At 37.0% G+C, this 20,525-nt stretch overlaps 1 protein-coding gene across 1 annotated transcript; it reads right to left on the bottom strand.

Moving 5' to 3' along the window:
- Positions 1–9,439: 9,439 nt before the first annotated feature.
- Positions 9,440–18,418, bottom strand: LOC128713503 (centrosomal protein of 164 kDa). The gene is made up of 5 exons (XM_053808363.1): positions 18,337–18,418; positions 18,004–18,115; positions 11,236–13,942; positions 10,013–10,358; positions 9,440–9,792 (listed from the first exon to the last, which is right to left on the bottom strand). The coding sequence occupies exons 1-5, from the start codon at positions 18,416–18,418 to the stop codon at positions 9,440–9,442; spliced, it is 3,600 nt and encodes a 1,199-aa protein (XP_053664338.1).
- Positions 18,419–20,525: the final 2,107 nt, after the last annotated feature.

Raw genomic sequence — 20,525 nt, 5'->3', positions numbered from 1 at the left:
TGTGGTGGTGATAAACATATAGATCAGGGGTCCGCACACTTTTCTCAAAACGGGCCAGACATTAAAAATAAGCCTGGAATTGCGGGCCATATACCCCACACTATTTTTTTAAAACATGAATAAGGTGATTTTATAAAATTATAGTAAAATCATGCATAATTTTGAAAAATGTAGCACAAAACAATAACAAATGAAAATGTTTAATAAATTCATTATAAATTTATTTCAATATTATTCATTCCATTTACTAATACTAAATTTGTAAATAAACAAAAACTACATTTATTTCTGCCCTGAAATTATGTTATCGTAAAGAGGCTCTAGGAGGCGTAACGAGGCTTTCACATATTTCATTTTTGAAAATGTTTTTTCGCATAAATATGTGCTGCCAAAAATTGAAATAAACGCTCTTCCGTAAGATGTGTAGGTTTGTGTATTCCGCTTCAGGAAGGTATTTGTAAAAATCTATCAGGTTCAAATGGTTGAATTTCTGTTTAACAACTTCATTATTTTGCATATCAATTACTTCCAACTGAAGTTCGGCAGGAAGTTCATTTATTATAGAATTAAAGGGATTTTGAAATAATAAAAGGTTTTTTGAATTGGAATCCACGTCTGCAAAGCGCTGCTGTAGCTGTTCGTTAAGGTCTATTAAAATTTCTGAAGCAAAAGCATGATGGAAAGGTGCGGTTAACGAACCCTGTATTGTTTTACAGCAGGTAAAATGATCGAATTTATCCAATGCAACCTGGGATTTGAACAATGAAAATTTTTGCCTATATGATTTAACCAAGGAATACATTTCGCAAATTAACATTGTTTCACCTTGCATCTTCACATTAAACTTATTAAGATAACCAACGATATCGGTTACAAACGCTAATTTCCAAAGCCATTCTTCGTTAGAAAGCACTTCGTGTGGGTAGTCTTTTTCTTTTAAAAAAGCTGTTATTTCCACTCTTAATTTGAAAAATCTCAATAAAACTTCTCCGTTACTAAGCCATCGTACAGCAGTATGATATGGTAAATCGGTATACTCGGCATGGATTTCTCGTAAAAAATTACGAAACTGGCGATGGTTTAATGCTCGAGAACGAATAAAGTTTATCATAGAGGCTACTGCTTCAACTACACTTACGATATTCGTATTTTTGGCACAAAGAACTTGCTGGTGAATAATGCAATGAATTGCAATAGGATTTGGACAATTCAGTTCCTTGCATGCGTTGAAAATATGTCCTATTAAACCTTTCCCCGTTCCAGACATGTTTTTAGCCCCGTCCGTTGCGACCGATTTTAGTTTGTTCCACGGCAAGTTAAAATTTTGCAAAGTTATCTCAACCGCCCTGAATATATCTTCACCTGTTGTTCTACTATACAGACTTCTCATGGACAGTAATTCTTCTGTTACTTGGAATTCACTGTCAACTCCTCTTATAAAAATAAGTAGTTGGGCAGTATCAGTGATATCAGTTGATTCGTCGACAGCTAACGAAAACCATTGGAATTTAGACACTTTTTCTTTTAATTGTTCCTTGATATCTTTGCTTAAGTCTTCTATTTTTCTCACTGTTGTTCGTGCCGAAAGTGATACAGCTTCAAAAAAATTTTTTTTTCTCTGGGCATAACTCTTCAGCTGCCATAACCAAGCATGATTTGATGATTTCACTATCAGTGAAGGGCTTGCCATGTTTTAAATGCTATTAAATGTGCGATTCGAAGGCTTGCTTTAGTAATTGATTCACTTTCGTTTTTTATATTAATACATATATTACGCTGCGCACATACACTACTATTCAAAGCTTCAAATTTTCGCACTCGTTCATTTTCAGAAAGATTTGAATATTTCGATTGATGTTTAGTTTCGTAGTGACGTCGAATATTGTATTCCTTGCATACAGCTATTGTGTCGTTGCAAATTAAACACGTTATTTTACCGTTGAAATCCGATACAAAATACTGAACACTCCATGCTTGATTAAATGACCGGTTTTCCAAATCTATTTTTCTTTTCTTGTTTAGTGTCGACATGGTAGGGCAGGTTAACTTGAATAATATATTAATTTTACCACTACAGTAGAAATATACGGATCAACTAAACAGCGACTAAAAAGATACGTCCCTCACTTTTGTGCTCCTATCATAAGCGGTGTTCAGACGTATGTAGAAACAGGCGTAATCGAGCGTGAACGCTGTCAGATTTCACGCTAGCGCGACGTCGCGCCATATCCTGCAATGCAGGAAAAATGAAGCGCGACGCTGCCATCGAACCGTTAACGGCCAACTTTAAAATTAAATAACTTTTTAATGCGTGATCCAAATCGGATGAAATATTCTAGTGAAAATTAAGAAAAAAATATATCTTTTTAAATCTATAAATAGTTTTCCTCAACTCGTTTAAAATTATAAAAGAAAAACAGTGTCATCGGTTGTTTTTCAAATATAATATTGTTTTAATGTTTAATTTATTCCATGGAAAACTGTAAATAACTAGTGTTTACTTTTGTTTGCCTCAGAAATGGCATCCTATAATTAAAATTGAATCAAAATTCACCGATTTGAAACGGCGAACAAATGAAGGTGTTCACACGTACGTTGAACGATTCGGAGCGTGAACGGGCCGTTTGACAGCGTTCGCGCCTAGTTCACGCCTGTTTCTACATACGTCTGAACACCGCTATAGAGTGATGTCGCTATCGACAATGAACACGAGAATTTGTGCTTTTGTTGAGGAACAATACGTTGCGGTAGGCTGAAACGGGGCGAAGTGTGGTAAGCCGAGGAAAAGTTTGGCAGAACACGGAAAACATGCATAGAAATCGTGAGTGTGTCAGGTGAAACACCAGAAATGGTTAATGTGTGGATTAGTCGAAGTACGTTTTGAGCGAGAGTACCGTTTCCCTCTACCCACTGAACATTGCCGGTATTGATATTTCGACCTTTTTATAGCTACTTCTCGCTCCAACACCGCCCGGCTGGAAACCATCAAAACATCTATTAATTGTGAAAATGTTCCGAGAATTTCGTCTGCCACACTCTGTCATTCTCGAGCCCCGTTGCAAGGCATTGCTGTCGTTCCACAAAGGGTATGAAACCTTCGGCTGTCATTTCACAAAGGCTATGAAACCTCGAAAGGTTATAGAACAATCTACGAAATATGTATTCGAAAACTGTATAGAGATATTACACAGTGGCATTTATTTTGATTCGCCGGACAAATAAAAAAACTGATGATGTTTTTGTGTGCTTCATGAGTCTTACAAACAATTTCTCGCGGGCCGGATCAAATCAGCTGACGGGCCGGACTTTGCCGACCCCTGATATAGATTATAAAAGTGTTGTGCTTAATGATTACTTGCCAATCGTCTGCTTCATCGCCTTCTGACATTGCCTCCCTTTTCGCAACCCATTTCTCCTATGTTGTTGTAAACCCTAAAAAAGCAGCAGTTCTCTTTTTTCAACTGATGCTTTGTCATTTACTCCATCTGATGTATTCGACATAAATTCCATAAACCTTAGTGTGGCCATTGTCCTAAACGCCATTAAACGCCTGAAGTCTTCACATTCACCCGGCCCTGATGGGATTCCCATGTCTGTCTTTAAATGATGTGACGTCATTATAGCTCCTTACCTACTAATCCTTTTCTATTGGTCCCTTCGTGCCGAACGATTTTCCGTCCTCTTGGAAATATAGTTGGTCTGTTCCGATCTTTTATAAAGGTGATCGGACCTCCGTAGCCAACTATAGAAGCACTTCCAAACAATGTGCAGCCTCTAAAATTTTCGAATCTGTAATCCAATCCCAGCTCCTATCCCATGTATGTAATCATATATCTGTGAATCAATATGGTTTCATGCCGAAAAGATCTGTTGTGTCAAACCTTATGTGCTTTGTTCCATTTTTTTACAAACTGATTGACGAAGGTCGTCAAGTAGATGCCATCTATTCTGATCTCTATTCTGCATTCGTATTCTTTTAACCACACTCTAAATTAGGATTTAGAAATCCCCTCTTATCCTGGCTTAACTCCTTCCTTAGTGATCGTTTTTTGTTTAGTCAAAATTGGAGCATCGACCTCAATGTCCTTTTTTTGCGAACGACATCTGCTCTGTCCTCCCCAGTGATTGTTTCCTTATGTTTGCAGAAGATGTAAAACTGTTCCTACCAGTGTCCTGCACATCCGACTGTTTCCTGCGTCAACGTCGTCAAGTGTTCAACGTCATCTTGATTGTTTTTCCTCTTGATGTTCATCCAATGGTCTTTTGTTATCCCTTCCTAAATGTTACTCTATCTCCTTTTGCCGTTCTCCTCGCCCTATTTGTTTCACATACGAATGTTGTACCACGTCTCTCCAAAGGGTGTCATAGGTGAAAGACTTGAGTGTATGGCTGGGTGATAGGCTTACTTTTACTTGCATTATGCATTATGACAAAACTATTAGTAAGGCCTATGGTACACTTTGTCTCCTCCGCCGCATTAGATCCGACTTTTCTGACCCTATATATTTGAAAGCTATGTATTGTAGTCTGGTCAGATTGATACTGGAGTTTGCGAATATAGTGTGATCGCCTTCCTCTTCCTCTTCCATCCTCGGATTTGAAAGAGTGCAAAAAGCATTCACACGCTTTGCACTTCGTAAAATTTTTGGCTCTGGCTACAATCTTCCTACGTAGGCAGCTTTAATGCCTCTGTCCTGTTGAATGAAGCTGACGTCCCTCATATTCTTTCTTATATTAAGTTTTATGTCCCGTCTCGTTCTCGTTCTCGTTACGTTACCGTTCTTCTTTATCTATTGCTAGACGTCGTACGCAATTTAGCAACAATGATCCTCTTCACGAATGCTTTCGTCTGTTTAATGTTGTGGCCAATCTATTTGATTTCCATTCCTCTCTTGCTACATTTCGGGCTCGACTTCGATCCTATGCTTTTCCAAATCTTATATTCCCGCGTTTTCTCCCCGATTCCGTTCATCTGTATTCCTTGGGTTTACTTTAGTTTTAATTTTTAGTCCTAAGTAATTTTTTTTTTGTTAAACCCGTGTGGCAGACAGAATAAATAAATGAAAATGAAAATAAAGCTTTTGAGAAGAGTTATTACTATGAATTTTTAGTGAGAAGTCATTTAAATCAAGAATCGTGTTATAAACTTATAGCGCTGTAACCTTTACGTTTCTAGCATCAATTTGTCTGAAGGAATAATTGTCGAACATGCATTTGGCATTTTGAGTAGCATGTTTCAAATTTTTCGGAACACTATAATGATAAAACCGGCTGGATCAATGAAGTAGTAAAAACTACTACTTATTTGCTAAATTTCATAAGGCAACGTAATACAAACTTTCCACTGTTCGCGTCACATGATGGAGTGCACCATACATCAGACGATCATGAAACGTGACATGAAAATAGTGAACATTTGTCTTTAGCACGACTTGTCCCAATTTCTGTCTTGTTCCATGAGAAACCATATAGCTCATGAACTTTTGTGGAATTAGTTTTTCAAATTTTTGATGCATTTTTTTTAGATACTTTCATTATTTAACATACCTACCTTCATCGTAAACCCCATACGTGAACTTTCTTGTTGTATTGGATAATGTGTGACTTAATATATAAGTGGTGATGTTGTGCAAAATACAAAATAAATTTGATATTAATCTTTATCAGTCGTTCGGTTTATCAGTTTTATTAATCTTTGGGGCGTACCGGTGGCATAATGGTAGCGGCGGCGGTCTTCTCACGAACGGACCGGATCAAAATCCCATCCGGACCAATCCCCCGTAAGCATTACTACCCAGCTACGGGTAAATAAAGTCACAGAAAGCCAGAAATGACAGGCCTCTAGGACTCTTGAGGTTGTTGTAGCCCATAGAGAAGTAAAAGATAGGTAGCGTTGGGGCGTCGGTCTTATCGTTTAAACGCACCTAGTGAGAAGATTTGAAACACACTGTTGGAAATTGTGTCGATTTATTCGATTAGTTAATTAGTCAGAATAGTAGTAATAGTACTTGTAGTATTTTAGAAACTAATCGAATTAACGCATATTTTGATTTGAAAAGACAAATTTATTTCTTTTTGACATAACTTGGAAACGAATATACATGTCATTTATTATTCTATCCATTCATTAAGGAATTTATTACGGTCGTGGTCCATTAGTAAGTTTAAGGTTCATGATAAAAGCACAATTGATCTGACTATGACAGAGTATTTTGTGGACATGCACCGTATTTCTTGTTTTAAAAATAACTGTTCAGCTTTACTGCAATAAGTTAAAAGTAAATCATTCTAAATGTATCCTCAACCTAAAATCAACTATAGCGATTTGCTGGTGAATAGAATTCTTTAAAAATTGTTCTGAAAGAAAATACCAACTTGTGCGAAATAAAAAATCGAGAACATATGCAACTGTTTGTCGGAATGCGGATTATTTTTGTAATTTGGAAGAATACAGGATATTAACTTATGATCAACATCAACTCTACAATATGCAATATTGAGTCCAAAACATAATACAGTACAGGCAGCCCCCGACTGCCAACGCCATTATAGTTATTATCCGCTATAACCCGAGAAAAATCCACGTATCTCGAATTTCCGCGTAAGTCGAATCCAGGAGTAACATCGTTTATACGTCAACGTTACATTCTTCAGCAAAGTTGCCTTCATTCTCAGCACATCATTTATTCAGAAAATCGGCGACTTTTTGGTAGAATACATTAGAATAAATTGTAAAACAAATGTATTATATGACAAAGAAAGGTATTTTCGAGCAATGTTCACCTTTTTGCTTACATTTTGTGCTATCTAACGCAGCTGTTTAAATTCCAAAAACTGTGTATCTTCGATTCCGCGTATAACAGGAACCGCATTGCTCGTGGACTACCTGTAACTTCATGAATTGAAATTATATCGCCTGGTAAATAGATCTATTATTTGCAGACCTGAATCATCAAAAATCATTCGTTTTAGCCTTAATTTTTGTAACAAAACACTCAACTCTTACAAGTTTCATGGATAAGTCACAGCCCTTTCTTTGAAAAGCTGTTCTTATGTTAGGAACAATCAGCTAATGCGGTTGTTAGTTACTATTTGTTCCTTTTGTACAAACCCTGCTAAAAATATTAGAAATTTAACAAATTTTGCAATCGATCTTAATACACAACAATCGGAACCTTGTTTATTGTTTGGCTTAAGGGTGTATTCTATGGGTTTATTATAGATATAGAAGAATTCTTCATTCACTCACCGTTCTTCACACGACAGGACCGGTCCAAAATCCCATCCGGACCAATCCTTCGTACGCAGGACTGACTATCCGGCTACGGGTAAATAAATTCAAAGAAAGCCAGAAATGCCAGACCTAAACCCCTAAGAGTTATTGTGCCGAAAAAGTAGAATTTTTCATACATTTTTTGTAGTATAGCATGTGAACTGTGGCATGATTTTCGTAATCAGTACGAAAGAGTACGACTGTTTTGTTGTAACATATTAGACTTTATACAGTATTTTATCGGTTGTAGCATGTTGAATTGCTTGGAAATGGTCAGTTATTTTGCACGCTGTCACGTAGTTTCTGTTTATTCTTTCTATGTAGTGTATTCATTTGTCAGAAAAGTGATGTTTGATAAGTTTGAAAAATTTAATATAACGATATTTAAATTTTTTTGTAGCAAAAATTTTGAGCTTCATTTATCTCAGAAACTATTTTGAATATTGCTAAAGTGTGTGTGTTTTGGTTTTCATGTATTACCTATGTGAGTAAGCAATAAAAAAACATATATTTCTGTCCTATTGTTCAAATTGTAAACTAACATAATTAACTACAACGATTCCTGTTCTTTTCCCAAAATTGTTACTTTATACATTGATGGTCTCAATTTGCTACGTCATTTAAAAACTACGAGCCTATTTTCATTTTCTCACATGTGTAAGTGTAATACACTTTAAATTAAACAATTAAACGCTGGTAATTTTCATTTTCATGTAGAGTGATTTCTATCAAGTTTGTTCACTGAAATTTTGAACAGTTCATAGCTTATATTTTTTTTATCATCTCTCTCTAGTGATTCATTTGCACTGAGAATGGTCGGAATTTGCAGATAGAACGTATGCAGTTTATAAATGGACTGATTTTGACGTTGTTTCAATACGATTGCCCAGCCATCCGATGGTGTTGAATCCACCTATGCATCGCGCATTGAAGCCAATTACAATAAAAGATTTTCATAATTAATGATCGCTCATAGAGCAGGTACTTTATGTCATCCATCAAGGAGTTCAAGCAATGACGACTCATATTGAATATTCCTGGAGCAGCATCTTTTGTATGTCGTTCAGTGTAACGGAAATGATCTTGCCTTCAGATCACTGGAAATGTGATTGTATGAGATACGGTAAAAAAATGTTTACCTTCCACAAGTATCAAAGGTATTTTCTTTGCCATTTGAAACGACTAAGCTACCTCCCATCACAACAAAAGATCACCGGAAAAGATGAAAAGGTTTTTTCGCCATCATTTCTTCCAAAGGCTCCGGTAAATTGTGGCGCTGTCTTACACCGGTAGGGTAATGCATTTTTGCAGTAAGTTCGTTGAACGTTGAATGGTATTTCAAGAAATTTAAACTTCATTCAATTAGTTTTCGTTGTGGCATTTGTGCCGTTTTGCCGTTTCACCATTTGTGATTAGTCCATTTGTTTAGAGCATGAGTTATTTCTTTTAGGTTGATAAAAAATGAACTATATTTATTATTTTAATTATGCCATTTGTGGGCTAGCAAGTGCAGTCCGTTCGTACTGCATGATAAAATTTTAGTATATACCAATTCTGTTAGCAGTACTGGAATTGGCATCATGTATGATTCTATGAAATATAAACATGTTAAAAAAAAACAACATTATAAATTTGTCAAAACGGCCGGTCGGTAACAAAAGGGAATAAAAAAAACAAATCTATTAAACTTTTCATTCAAACCTGAAGAAAGCTAAACAGTAGCATGTTTTTTTCACCTAATTTTGTGGTTGCTGATTCGGAAATCTTCAACAGTTTTTATCCTTCGACAAGAGGCTGTCGGAGGAGCGAACCACTAGTTCTTAATATGGTCTATAAATACAGGACGAAAAGGTTTTTTGGTCTCTCTTCCAACGAAAAGTCCACCTACGCCTCGATAATTATGCAGCGCAACAAGAAAGATTTTTTTCCGAAAAACACACGCGAAAGAACACAGCTAATGGTAAATATCACTGTGAAAAGGAGTGTTATGTAAGTTGTTTGTCTGTGTTTACATTGAAATGAAACGAGCTGTATTCATTTCATCCTATGGTATACATTGTTTTGTTTAGTTCATAAGGAAATACCAGTCAGCTAACGGTAAATTTACCTTTTGCTAAAAACTGGTTTGTCTTTTTCGTACCACAAAGCACACAATCGTTTCGCAACTTAAATATGAATATTTGGTACTAAATTTTCAGAACCACCGTGGGTTTGATTTTTCAATATTTCATGCTCGGTTTTAGCCTGCCGAAGCCAATTCTTAAGATCTCGAGTCGTCTCGAGTAGTGTGATGGTGTAATGATGTTGATTTTGGACATAATTAGACATTGGTGGTTGAGTTCCTGCGGCGAAAATGGCGCTTGATGTTTGGTTAAAGCCTGGAGTTGCCGCTGTTTGTGGCAGCACTTTGTCGCAGCATTGTTTTCCAGACGCCGAGCTGTAGGGTACTGTGGCGGTATTATTGAGAAAATCCATTTCATCCAATCTCATTACAGGCGCTGTGCCACCATTGTTGGGATCTGCAAGCATTGTTGTAAACATAAATTTGGAGCAAAACAAAATGCAAAACTGAACCAAGAATGATAAGATATGATTACTAAAATTTAGAATTGGATGTATAGCAAATAGTAAAATACCGAAAAAAGGGTAGGAACAAATTTTCGAGAGCGAGACAACTGATATTAGCCTTATCTTCCGTGAGATTTCTCTCACTTACCCAAATAACTTTGCAATACTTACTCAGTAAACTCCAAATTTCCTGTATCTCAGTGTGCAAATGCTTTAGATACGTAATTGTATCCGTGGGCTCCGTGTTTCTCGATGGAACTCTCGCCTGCAAGCGACCGTAATGTTCAGTAGTTGGTACATCAGTGCTGCTGAAACCCGAACTTGAATAGGAGGACAAATCGCTGAGGGTTTCCTTTGGTTTAAGCGGTATCTCTCTGGGACCTGCTCGAATAGGATGCTCTTTTTCGGAGAGTTTTTGTAGAGAATTTTCTAGATGTCGCAATCGGATTACTTTTTCCCCAAGCAATGCTCGTGTACGGTGAAGCGATACTTCCATTTCGGTTAATTCTTTCTCTTCCTGCAATATGAAAGCAAAACAAAAATGTATTAGTACTGTCGATAAATATGTACCACCAATACTGTACTGTATTAAATTATGAATAGTTCCATTATATTTCCCAGCACTCGTGTAATGTTACATTCGATTACTCTCTATTATTATCATTGACTCTTGCTTATACGAATTTATTAAATTCCTATGTACTGAACCTGATACCTACGCTGTAATTTTTGAGCGAGAAACGCGAGAAGGAACAATAAGCAGTGCAATGTACGAATGGGATAGCAATGGTACCTTATCAAGAATTGCTCAGTCAGTGTAAAGTCAAGTAGTGTAAAGTAAAAAAAGTAGTGGAATGTATGTCAGAGATAGGAGTAAAATCTCAGAAATAAAACTCAGTTTGTATTTTCTGCTGGTGTGAAACGCAGTGAAATTGGTAGTAGTGGGGTAAAAATCGCTCCTTGGACCTTTTCACGATCGTCCAGTACAGATTTTCCTATCTATGATGTATTATTTTTCTAATAAACTAGGAACAGTAATAAATAAGTCTAAAGAAGTTTAAAATTACAAACGTTTACATAACGTGACACATTTCAGCCTTGCTACTCGGAACTATTTTTGATAGAAAGTCATGATGAGTGTTCATCATTACGGTTATCATTTATGATTATCGCGTAGTAAACGAAAACAAAACATTCTAAACAAACACTTCCAAATAAACAATTTTACATGCTTTTTTATGGCTTAAAAGTATTGTTGGAATTGCAACTTGGTCATTGAATATTACATTAAATGCAATTCATCGCCAAAAATAAACGTAGGCAGTCTGTAAACGGCGTAATTAAACTTTGTTATCAAACGTTCATATAATGGACTTGTGAAAATGTGTACTTACATGAAATATTTGATCTACCGGCTGCTTGTTTTTGATCGCATGCTTTACCGCAATATCACGTTGTTTAGATTTAAATACATTTTTCTGTGCACGTAGAGATTCCTTCGCACGCATGACAGAATCCCGTTCGAGTAGTATACGGTGCTTAAAGAATTCCAGCTCACTCCTGTCGGTAGTGGTGACAGTTTCAGCTCCTCCTATATCGCCGTGCATACAGGCACTAGCTGTTGTCTTATCGCTATCGACGTTAGTTATATTATTAACAAACGGATATCGCAAATGATACGGCGCATCGAGATTACAGTCAGGAATTTGATCCTCCAGTTCTTCTAGCTTTTTCAACTGTATGCGCAGATTTTCCACCGGTGTGTAAGGTTTAGTAGCACCTGTTTCGCGTTCGTGTTTGCTCGAGTTTAGCTTAGAGGTGGAAGATGATTTGGTTTTGGTGAAAATTCTTCTCTTTGGACGGGTGGGGGCTGCTGTGGCAGCGCCAGTAATGGAACTGCTGCAGGAATTTTCTATTCCACCAGTATCGCAACTCATCTTATGAAACTCGGAATCGGAACTGAAGTTGTCCTCGTGCTGTACGCTCCCAAATATGTTCTTCACTTGGAAGTAGTTCTTTGAATATCTGGTCTCACTTTGGCTCGATTCATCCATCTGATGCTTTTGAGTAGTGTTATTGTTGTTATTGTTGGTATGGTTCAGCAGAAAGGCCGATTTTCGAGATTCGACTAACCCAGTGCCGTTCAAATGGAGCGTGTTGTGCTTCGACTCCATTGCAATGCGTTTGGTAGCAGCAACATATGATGTATTGCTGAGTGGTTGCGACTTCTCTGACATCATCAAGGATGTTGGTTTGATGGTGGACGATGCCGACATGCCTTTACCAATCTCGTAGGAGTAGGATGGTAATGGTTTAGAATTTGTGCGATCGTCTGTTTCGTAGCTGTTGCTAAGCAAGCTATGTTGCTGCTGTTGTTGCTGTTCCCGCCTTTTCTTACGGCGCTCCAGAGAGATGCGTACATCCGTTTTCAGGCGCGTATATTTTTCCTTCAAACATTTATACTTGTCCTCTAGCAAACGTTTCTCGCAACGTACCTTCTCGTACAGCCGGTCCTCTCCCGTTTCCCGCATGCGTTGCCGTTCCATTTCTAGCTCATGGGTTAGTTTGATTTTGATCTCTGCCAGATTGGTGCTGTGCTCTTTCTTTAGCAACTCTTCCTCCATCTTCAGGTCACGTTCCAGCTCTTCGACAATTTCGTCGTGATTCTGTTGCAATTTCGCCATCGTAGCCCGGTGTGTGTTCGTCACTTCCTTCACGCGCCGATCGAACTCTTCCTGCAATGTCTCTTGATACACGGCATACTCCTTAGTATTTTCTTCGTCATAGTCAGTTTTAAGTTCGTTCAGTTTTGCCTGGTAAAATTCTTTGATCTCGTGAATATTTTGTTGATGTTGGTCCTGCATGCGTTGCCTCTCTTTGGAAAGCAGTTCCTCGTACCGCAAGCGTTCGTTTGTTAATTCGATCTGCATTCTGCTTTCTTCTAGCGTGGCAAGCGATCGCAGCTCCTCTTCAAGCCTTGCTTTGTAACGTTCACGTTCTTGATCGATCGAATGCCGGAGAAATCGTATCGAATCCAAACCACGATCATCCAAAATTTCAACCTTTGTCCCTTTCGATGATGATACTGCCGTCGAACAAGATTTGCCTTCATTCACAATTTTCAAACCTACACCCGTCAATATTTCCGAATCAGGTTCGGACGATTCTGAAGAAGATGTTTGTTTCAATCTATCAGCACTTATGTCATCCTCCTTTTCCGGATCATCAAAACGATTTTCGATTTCATCACGATCATTGATGTTGTCGTCTGCTTCGGCATCAGCATCAAGGACCGAATCAATTTCTCCTTTCATTTCGTTTGCTGATTGTTCTGCCTCGATATCAATATCAAAGCGAACGCTTTTTCTTTCATCATTTCCCGAGTCCTCATTGGGAGTACTTTTTGAGCGTACATAACTCAAACTAGTATCACGCAGAATGCCTTTCATTTCGGATTCAGGCTTGCGCGCTAAATCTAAACTTCCAAACTCAAGCTTTTTGTTTGATTTCAAAAATTGTGATCCGGTTCCGGTAATAGTAAAACCATACAGGGTTGAACCCATTTTACTGTCCGGTCCCGATTTGACCACGGTTTCTTTGTCTTCGTTCTTTATATCGTGGCCACTGGCTTCCATGGTAAAAGATAGTTTCTTCGTGAAAGCAACTGCGGAATCAATATTGCTTTGGTTTTTAGCAACCCCGACAGTAACGTCTTGACTGTTGTTTTCTTTATTTGAATCACTTTCCTCATGTACGGACGGTGCCACAATCAAATTGGTGAAACTATCCAACTGTTCTGGTAGCTTCTGCGCATCCTGATGAGTTGTGTTGCTTTTGAGCTGCTGGTTCGACATTGCAAGACTGTTACCATAATCAGGATCTTTCGCATGATGTTGATTATAGGTGTTGTTGAATGTGTGATTAGATTTTAAACTGCGAAATCCTGAATCACCGAATGATGTAGAATCTGATTGATCGAAAGCCAGTGCTTTTCTAGCTTCGATCACTTTTGCTCGGTACAAGACATCGATGGGATGTTCCCATTGTGATTTTTTTGTTATTCTGTCGTAGTAGTAGTAAGCTTTGACTTGTTTACTGTAACTATATTGACAGTGGAAGACAATAAGAAGAAAGAACATTAGAAACATTTTTTAAAGTTATAAGGTATGTTCGCACGATACAATTCCTGCTCTGTTTTTCACCCTCTGCGAATCTTTTCGCAGAACACATGCATGTTCTTTTCTTTTTTGGCCAACAAAAATTGGCCAACTTTGATGGACAACACAAATCTTTTGCTTGCGATCTTGCAATACGATATCCTTTAAACGAACCATCTTTTTAACAACTTATTGAGTTGCAATAATGACAGTTCTGTATCTTGTAATCATTAACTGGACTTTTTACCAAGCAAACAAATAATCAGTTGATTGAGTATACCCGTAACAAGGTGCCCTTACCCATTTCGGAGAAGGCAATGTATACAACAAACTAATGTGAATTGCTACATTAATTAAGTTACCAATAGCTATAAGTAAAACGGCCTGGCTGTTATTTAATAATACAAAAAAAAAAACAATCAGGCAGACTTCGCTACGATGGAACAGCTGGGTGCGTTGGAACACCGAAGCACAAAGTCATTATCGATTTTCGTCAAATTTCGTCGTTATCATCATCATCATCAAAAACGTTAATAAAAATGTATAAGCTAACAAAGTATAATTATTTGTATATATGTATATTCATCTCCGTCGTATTAATGGTGTTTGATAGCTGTTACCGAGCTTAACCGATTTTGCTTAATAAATGCCTCCATTGCTTGCCATTTTAATTATCGGATCAGTTCATGAAGCGTATAGGCGCGGCACCTTGTCCAGGTGGGATTTAAACCCAGACCATGCGTGGTGTAGAGTCGTGCATAATGCTTTTAAATTGTTACAAGAGGAATATGCAACACAAACCATAGAACATATGCATTGGCCTCTTGATTACTACTACCGTTCTCCGATCAAATTACGGGCACTTAAGGCATCTCTACACATTCCGGTTCAATAGAGCAAAACCTTCTTATTTTTAAAACAAATGAGATTTTTGGTCGAAATTTCGTCAACAGGATTCACAAATCAGACACTTTCTATGCTGCAAGTACAACTATCTAGTATCTTTTTTTTAACTTATCACTGTCCAAGTAGACATAAAGAGACATGCCTATCTACTAATTAGGCCACACTATGGTCAATTATCTATTACAAACAAAATTGTTTGACAAAAAGCTTTACAAAACAAACGGAAAACAGATTCCTATTATGAAAATATGTTTGAGTCGTCAAGTTTTTGGCTTCGTTGTCTTGAGATATAATTTCAAGAGCTGTTTAAAAGCTTAGACAAATTATAATTTCAAAACAAGATGGTTGCGCCACCGTAAACAACACTGAATGCCATTCGATTCATAATATTTTAATGTTTTAGAAAGGATTTTGGTATTTTTTTCTTACATTACAGCAAAAGTTATTGAACGCTAGAACATTCCCATAGGGAAACTAGCAAAGGCATCGCATTGAACGGGTTACATACCTTCGAGGGTTGTACTGATTCTGGCCATGTATTTATTCCACATACATGATTTTAGCGGTATTATTCCAAATACTGCGAGCAAAATGAATCAAATTTTAAATTAAAAACATATCAAATAAAAGAAAAGGTCCGGAACTGGCGGCTGTTGGCGTCTGCGGATCGATTTCTAGCAGAAGACAAACATCTATTTAACTTTATGGATCCGTTTTCGTAAGGTACGTGTACGTGGAATAAAATTTCGCTAAACGGATTCTGCTACTATTAGCTGTCGAAGAAGTCACTGACGCTAGCGGATGCGCTTGACAGTGCATAAGGTTATTGTTGTGTTGCGCACACCTGAAGCCGAGCGCGAGGCACTCACCGATAACCCGCCGTTATCGGCAAATGAGTGGTCCCGGTTTGGCGATCATTCGGATGGCCCTAAGGAGACACTCGATCGTACCGCTCGCACACGACGCACGCATTTTGATGTGTGTTGTTTAATATTCGTACTTGTGAACCCTTTTAGTGAATAAACGGCAACGGCCTTTTTAAAATGTTAACCTTTTGCGTACATAACAGTTATCTTAATATTGCCATTTGCGACGGCCACAGTATCCACATTAGCTTTGCAACACCGGCAAAACTAGCAACAATAACAGTACCGTCTGCTGCAACAGAACCAAATATCTATATCTATAAAAACACATTATAGATACACATACAAAACTGAAGAGTTTGTTTAATTCAGATTTGTTCTACAATAAAACATGTACATTTGCACAAATGCACAATAAAATCACTAAACTACAAGATTTTCCGTTACAATTAGCTGACAGAAAATAATTTAACAGATACGGGTCTCAGTTAGTTGCCTATCTTCACATGCCTTTCGCTAATTTCGTAAATCATAAATAAAAAACAGAAATCCAAGATTCTAAAATATTAGCTCAATGGTTGTCAACTCGATTAATGACTCAGCTTTCATTTGGACATTTACATTTTTTATTTACGAGTTGATTTTTTTACTTTTACACGACCTTGTATGATTTACTCACCAAAGTCATTTATTATGTACATGACATTATTATAGCATTTTTAAAAATATACCCAGTGCGTATAGGTAAGTGCGAAAGGTAGTCCTAATCTGGACCCATTGCAGACGATCCGCCTCCTAAGGCGTTTCCCTGAGACAACTCAAAACGATCATGAATGAACGCGATCCTATTCGATTTGAGGCAATGACTATGTGTTTTATTACGTGGCATTACTGAGTTTTCAAGGGTTGAGTTTGTGTAAAAGGAATTATCCATATATGCCGTACTATGAAATTCTGCTATAGTAGTGCTCGTTGCGATTAGGAAAGATACCTCTTGAAAGCAATGAATTGACTCTTCATGAAACATATTCAGCAATTAAATCTCCGGTCCCGAGTAGCTGATCGATAACGAAACTATGGCGAGATGCTTTCCAGCGAGTGATTTGACTAAATGATCTACACTATGCATATACGGAAAATGCTCCGGGAGAGCTTTGAATTTAAATTGAAAATGTTGCTGTATCATGTACAGCCGATGCCCAAGATACGCAGATAATGCATTCCATAGAAATTCACGTACCTCGAGTTTGCTCTAAAACATCGTGTCGTATTAAAGGATCGATTACTTATACCCACGCTACGAAGCTCGTTCAAAATTCATAGCTATACGTTTATTTCATGAACAACAATAAAATGTTATGAAAATTCAATTTTATAATGATTAAACGTTAAGTGATTTTGAAATTTGCAATTTAAAAATTAAATTCTGCATTCAAAGCTCCGTGAAATGTCAAATTTTAAAAATCCGCGTATCTTCGAATGCGTTCGTGGTTCGAAGTCGAGAACCGCTTAAATCGGGTATTGACTGTATAGACCGATATAGTTTCCGATAGAACGGCCAAGCCAAATACACTTCTTTTTGCCACATACTGCATTGTCCATGAGGGAACCACTGTCGAGTGAAACAAGTGCTGCTAACAAATACGCTGCCAAAACTCCATGCCCAGTTTATGGAGTTTTAGTCGGCAAAAAGCAGACCATATTCAGTATATGGTCGCACCATCAAACTCTATTAGACAAAAAAGGATACAGCTAGGTTTGCGTACACTCCGTAGTGCTGTTGCGTAGCCGTGTGACCGGGCCAATATAACTGGTTAAAATAATAAATAAGCAGTAAGATCATTTCAAGAATTGGAAAATAGCCATAATCCTAATTTAATTATTTTTCGCATTGAGGCGAAACTGTGTTTGTGTAGCTGTCTGAGCCCAAGCAATTTTTATTTTCAAATAGCTGATAAACAGCTGCGAATAATAGAAAATCATCACTAGCTAATACAAATGTTTGTGTCTCATCTGATGGAAAACCTGCTGTATATTTCTTGAGTACTTGAACGGTGATGTACACTCTATTTGCGTTAATGGAATCACTAACGATACATATGCATGGGCACTTTATAAACTTCTCGCAGAAAAACGTTATTTGTTTGCTGAATATCGTGCTAAAAAATTATATTGTGGTTCGTAAATTTAAAAAATGTATGAAGATAGATAAAAAAATATAAATTGAACTCACCATGGTTTCCAGTTCTCTGGTAAAGGGTGTAGCAATCCTTGTCGTGCCAGATAGATTATATTGGCTTCTTTTTCCGGATTTATACCAATTTTCACTGCATATTCAATAATTTCTGGTATATGATTTCGTACAGGAATGATGTGAGTTGGTTGTCAATGCATAAGGCGAATATAAAAATAAAAGAAATTCAATATATATCCGCCGTATACTGAAGAAACTATGACGTTTGAAAATTAAAACTAAAAAATACTGCAAAAATTTCCATTTTACAATTTTCAGCAGTGATTGAGCGCTGAAATTTCCATTTCAAGTGATGGCTGATTTTTCTCCTACCTTCTTTTGTTGGCTCATATGTGGAATAGAATATTTCCTCTTCTGGTTGGATGAACCCAGTGTTATATGATGGAGTGGCCATGATTATCCAACAATCTTTCTTTTGTGTCTCACTCACTGATTTTATTGTACCAGAGTGTGTCGCCAGCCTTATGTACCACACGGGAAAAAAGTCGACCGAGTTCTTAAAATTAAGCACAACATGTTATATCCATTACGAAACTAATATCTTGTTGTCGCAAAAGACCGTTTGCTCGTCACTACAAACTGTAGGTTTTTGTCTATCCACTGAAAGAGTGTTAGGAAAACTTTCACATCTATCGAGTTGATTCAGATCCTGCCAAAGAAGAATAATAACAACTCGTCGTATCTCGTCCTGGTCAAAATGATTTAGAACATGTACTAAAACGCATGCGCCTTATCCATTTAGTGATGTAAAAACGAAATGCGTTTGCAAGGTAAAGCAATGTATGTCTTTTGTTGTGAATATTGCTATCATAACCGTGATTTCTTTTGCTTTTTTTCCTAATATAAATTAATACATCTTTATCAAATATGTATGTGCACTGGGTATGCTCTGTTTATGCTCTCAATCATCAATCTAGTCTATCTGTAAATAACAACAAACCATAGTCTAGTATCTATAGTTACCGTTTAACAATTCTGTTGTATGTGTTCCCACCAATGAGTATGAGTATTGTTACTGTACTGCGGAAGCGTTTGGCCGTACTGTTCTCTAACTGCCTTTATTACAACTACAAATCGCATGTAAATGTTTGAATTTGCCTTGCCATGGCAACTGACGAAGGCCTGGTAGATGATGATTAACACGGTTAATTTGAAGCTGTCCCAATCATTCTTACGTTGGCATTACGTAAGCTCTTGGAGACCGGTTTCAAATCGTTCTGTATGTTTTGTTCTATATTATATTTGTTTTATTTGCTTGACTTTTGTAACAGCCTGTCAGGTTCATACGCTCGGTTACATTCAAAATCAATTGGCATTCGATCAGTAAATGATCGTTCGGAAAAAGGTGCTATTTCTGATTTTGACTACCCAATAACTTAACTAATAATAGCGTAAGTTGGAAATAGTTAAATTCATCCTATAACTCCCTAAAGCATGTTTGAATAACGCCAGATTCTCTTTTATTATTATTTTAAACCTATTTGTTCACTTATTAATGAGTTCCAGAAGAATGAAATGCAATAACAGCTATTTTAGAGCGTTCTAAAATTGGTTAAACAAAAGGTAGTTTTCTGTAGACATGGGAGTAGAATGACATCTATATGGGGCAAGACTGACATTGACACCAGATTGTAAATGACCAAATTTACACCCTCTCTCTACAACTGGCCTACCCGTGGAACCCATACATTTTGTACGGAGAACAAAACTTTTTCATTTGAAAACTTCGCTAATTTCGGTTGTTTTTTTTTTTTATTCAATAAGAACGGCCAGGCCGTATTGCTTTTTCGAAATTTCGGTTGTATTAGAAATAAAAAAAACATGCTTGGAACACAGCAGCGGATATAATTTTAGTTTTGGAGGAATAAATGGAATTTTAAAAATAAATTTAGTATTTTTTATTCACTTTTTTGTGTATGGAAACCCAAAATTTTTACCCTAAAGACTTGAACTACGTGATGTAAGCTCGCTGTTTTTCAAGTATTTACTTCTTATTTGCATTGAATATGAAGCTCATACCTCAATAATGTTCATATAAGCATATATTTTACTTCTTTCTGCTTCATATAAGTAGTAAATATGAACATGAACATGAACATGAGTGGCTCAACCAAGCATTCGACATAAAGCTCAAACTAATCATACGAAATGAAATGTATCGATCTCATTCGTGATTTCTTCTGCATCTTTTTGGTTTCAAGTTGTTCGATTTCACATCCTTTATAACATTCAATATTTACTCAATATTCTGGAAACAAAACTTCAGAGAGAGGTAATGTAAGGTTTTAAGAGGCTATAGTACTTCTGTAATTCAGCTCGATCAGTAATCATATGAGGTAAAGAGATTATGACCATGAAATAATGACCTTGAGGCGACCAGAGCATAGTAACAGGTTGGCTGATAAGTCCCCGGTCTGACACATAGATGGCGCCGCTAGTATTAAATGCATATTATTTTTATATAGTACCAACCTTCAAATGATTCGTGTCAAAATTTGACG

This window comes from Anopheles marshallii, chromosome 3 (genome assembly GCF_943734725.1).
Source record: "Anopheles marshallii chromosome 3, idAnoMarsDA_429_01, whole genome shotgun sequence".
Classification (NCBI taxonomy): domain Eukaryota; kingdom Metazoa; phylum Arthropoda; class Insecta; order Diptera; family Culicidae; genus Anopheles; species Anopheles marshallii.
The sequence above is the reverse complement of the archived record's forward strand: the minus strand, read 5'-3'. Positions and strand labels throughout refer to the sequence as shown.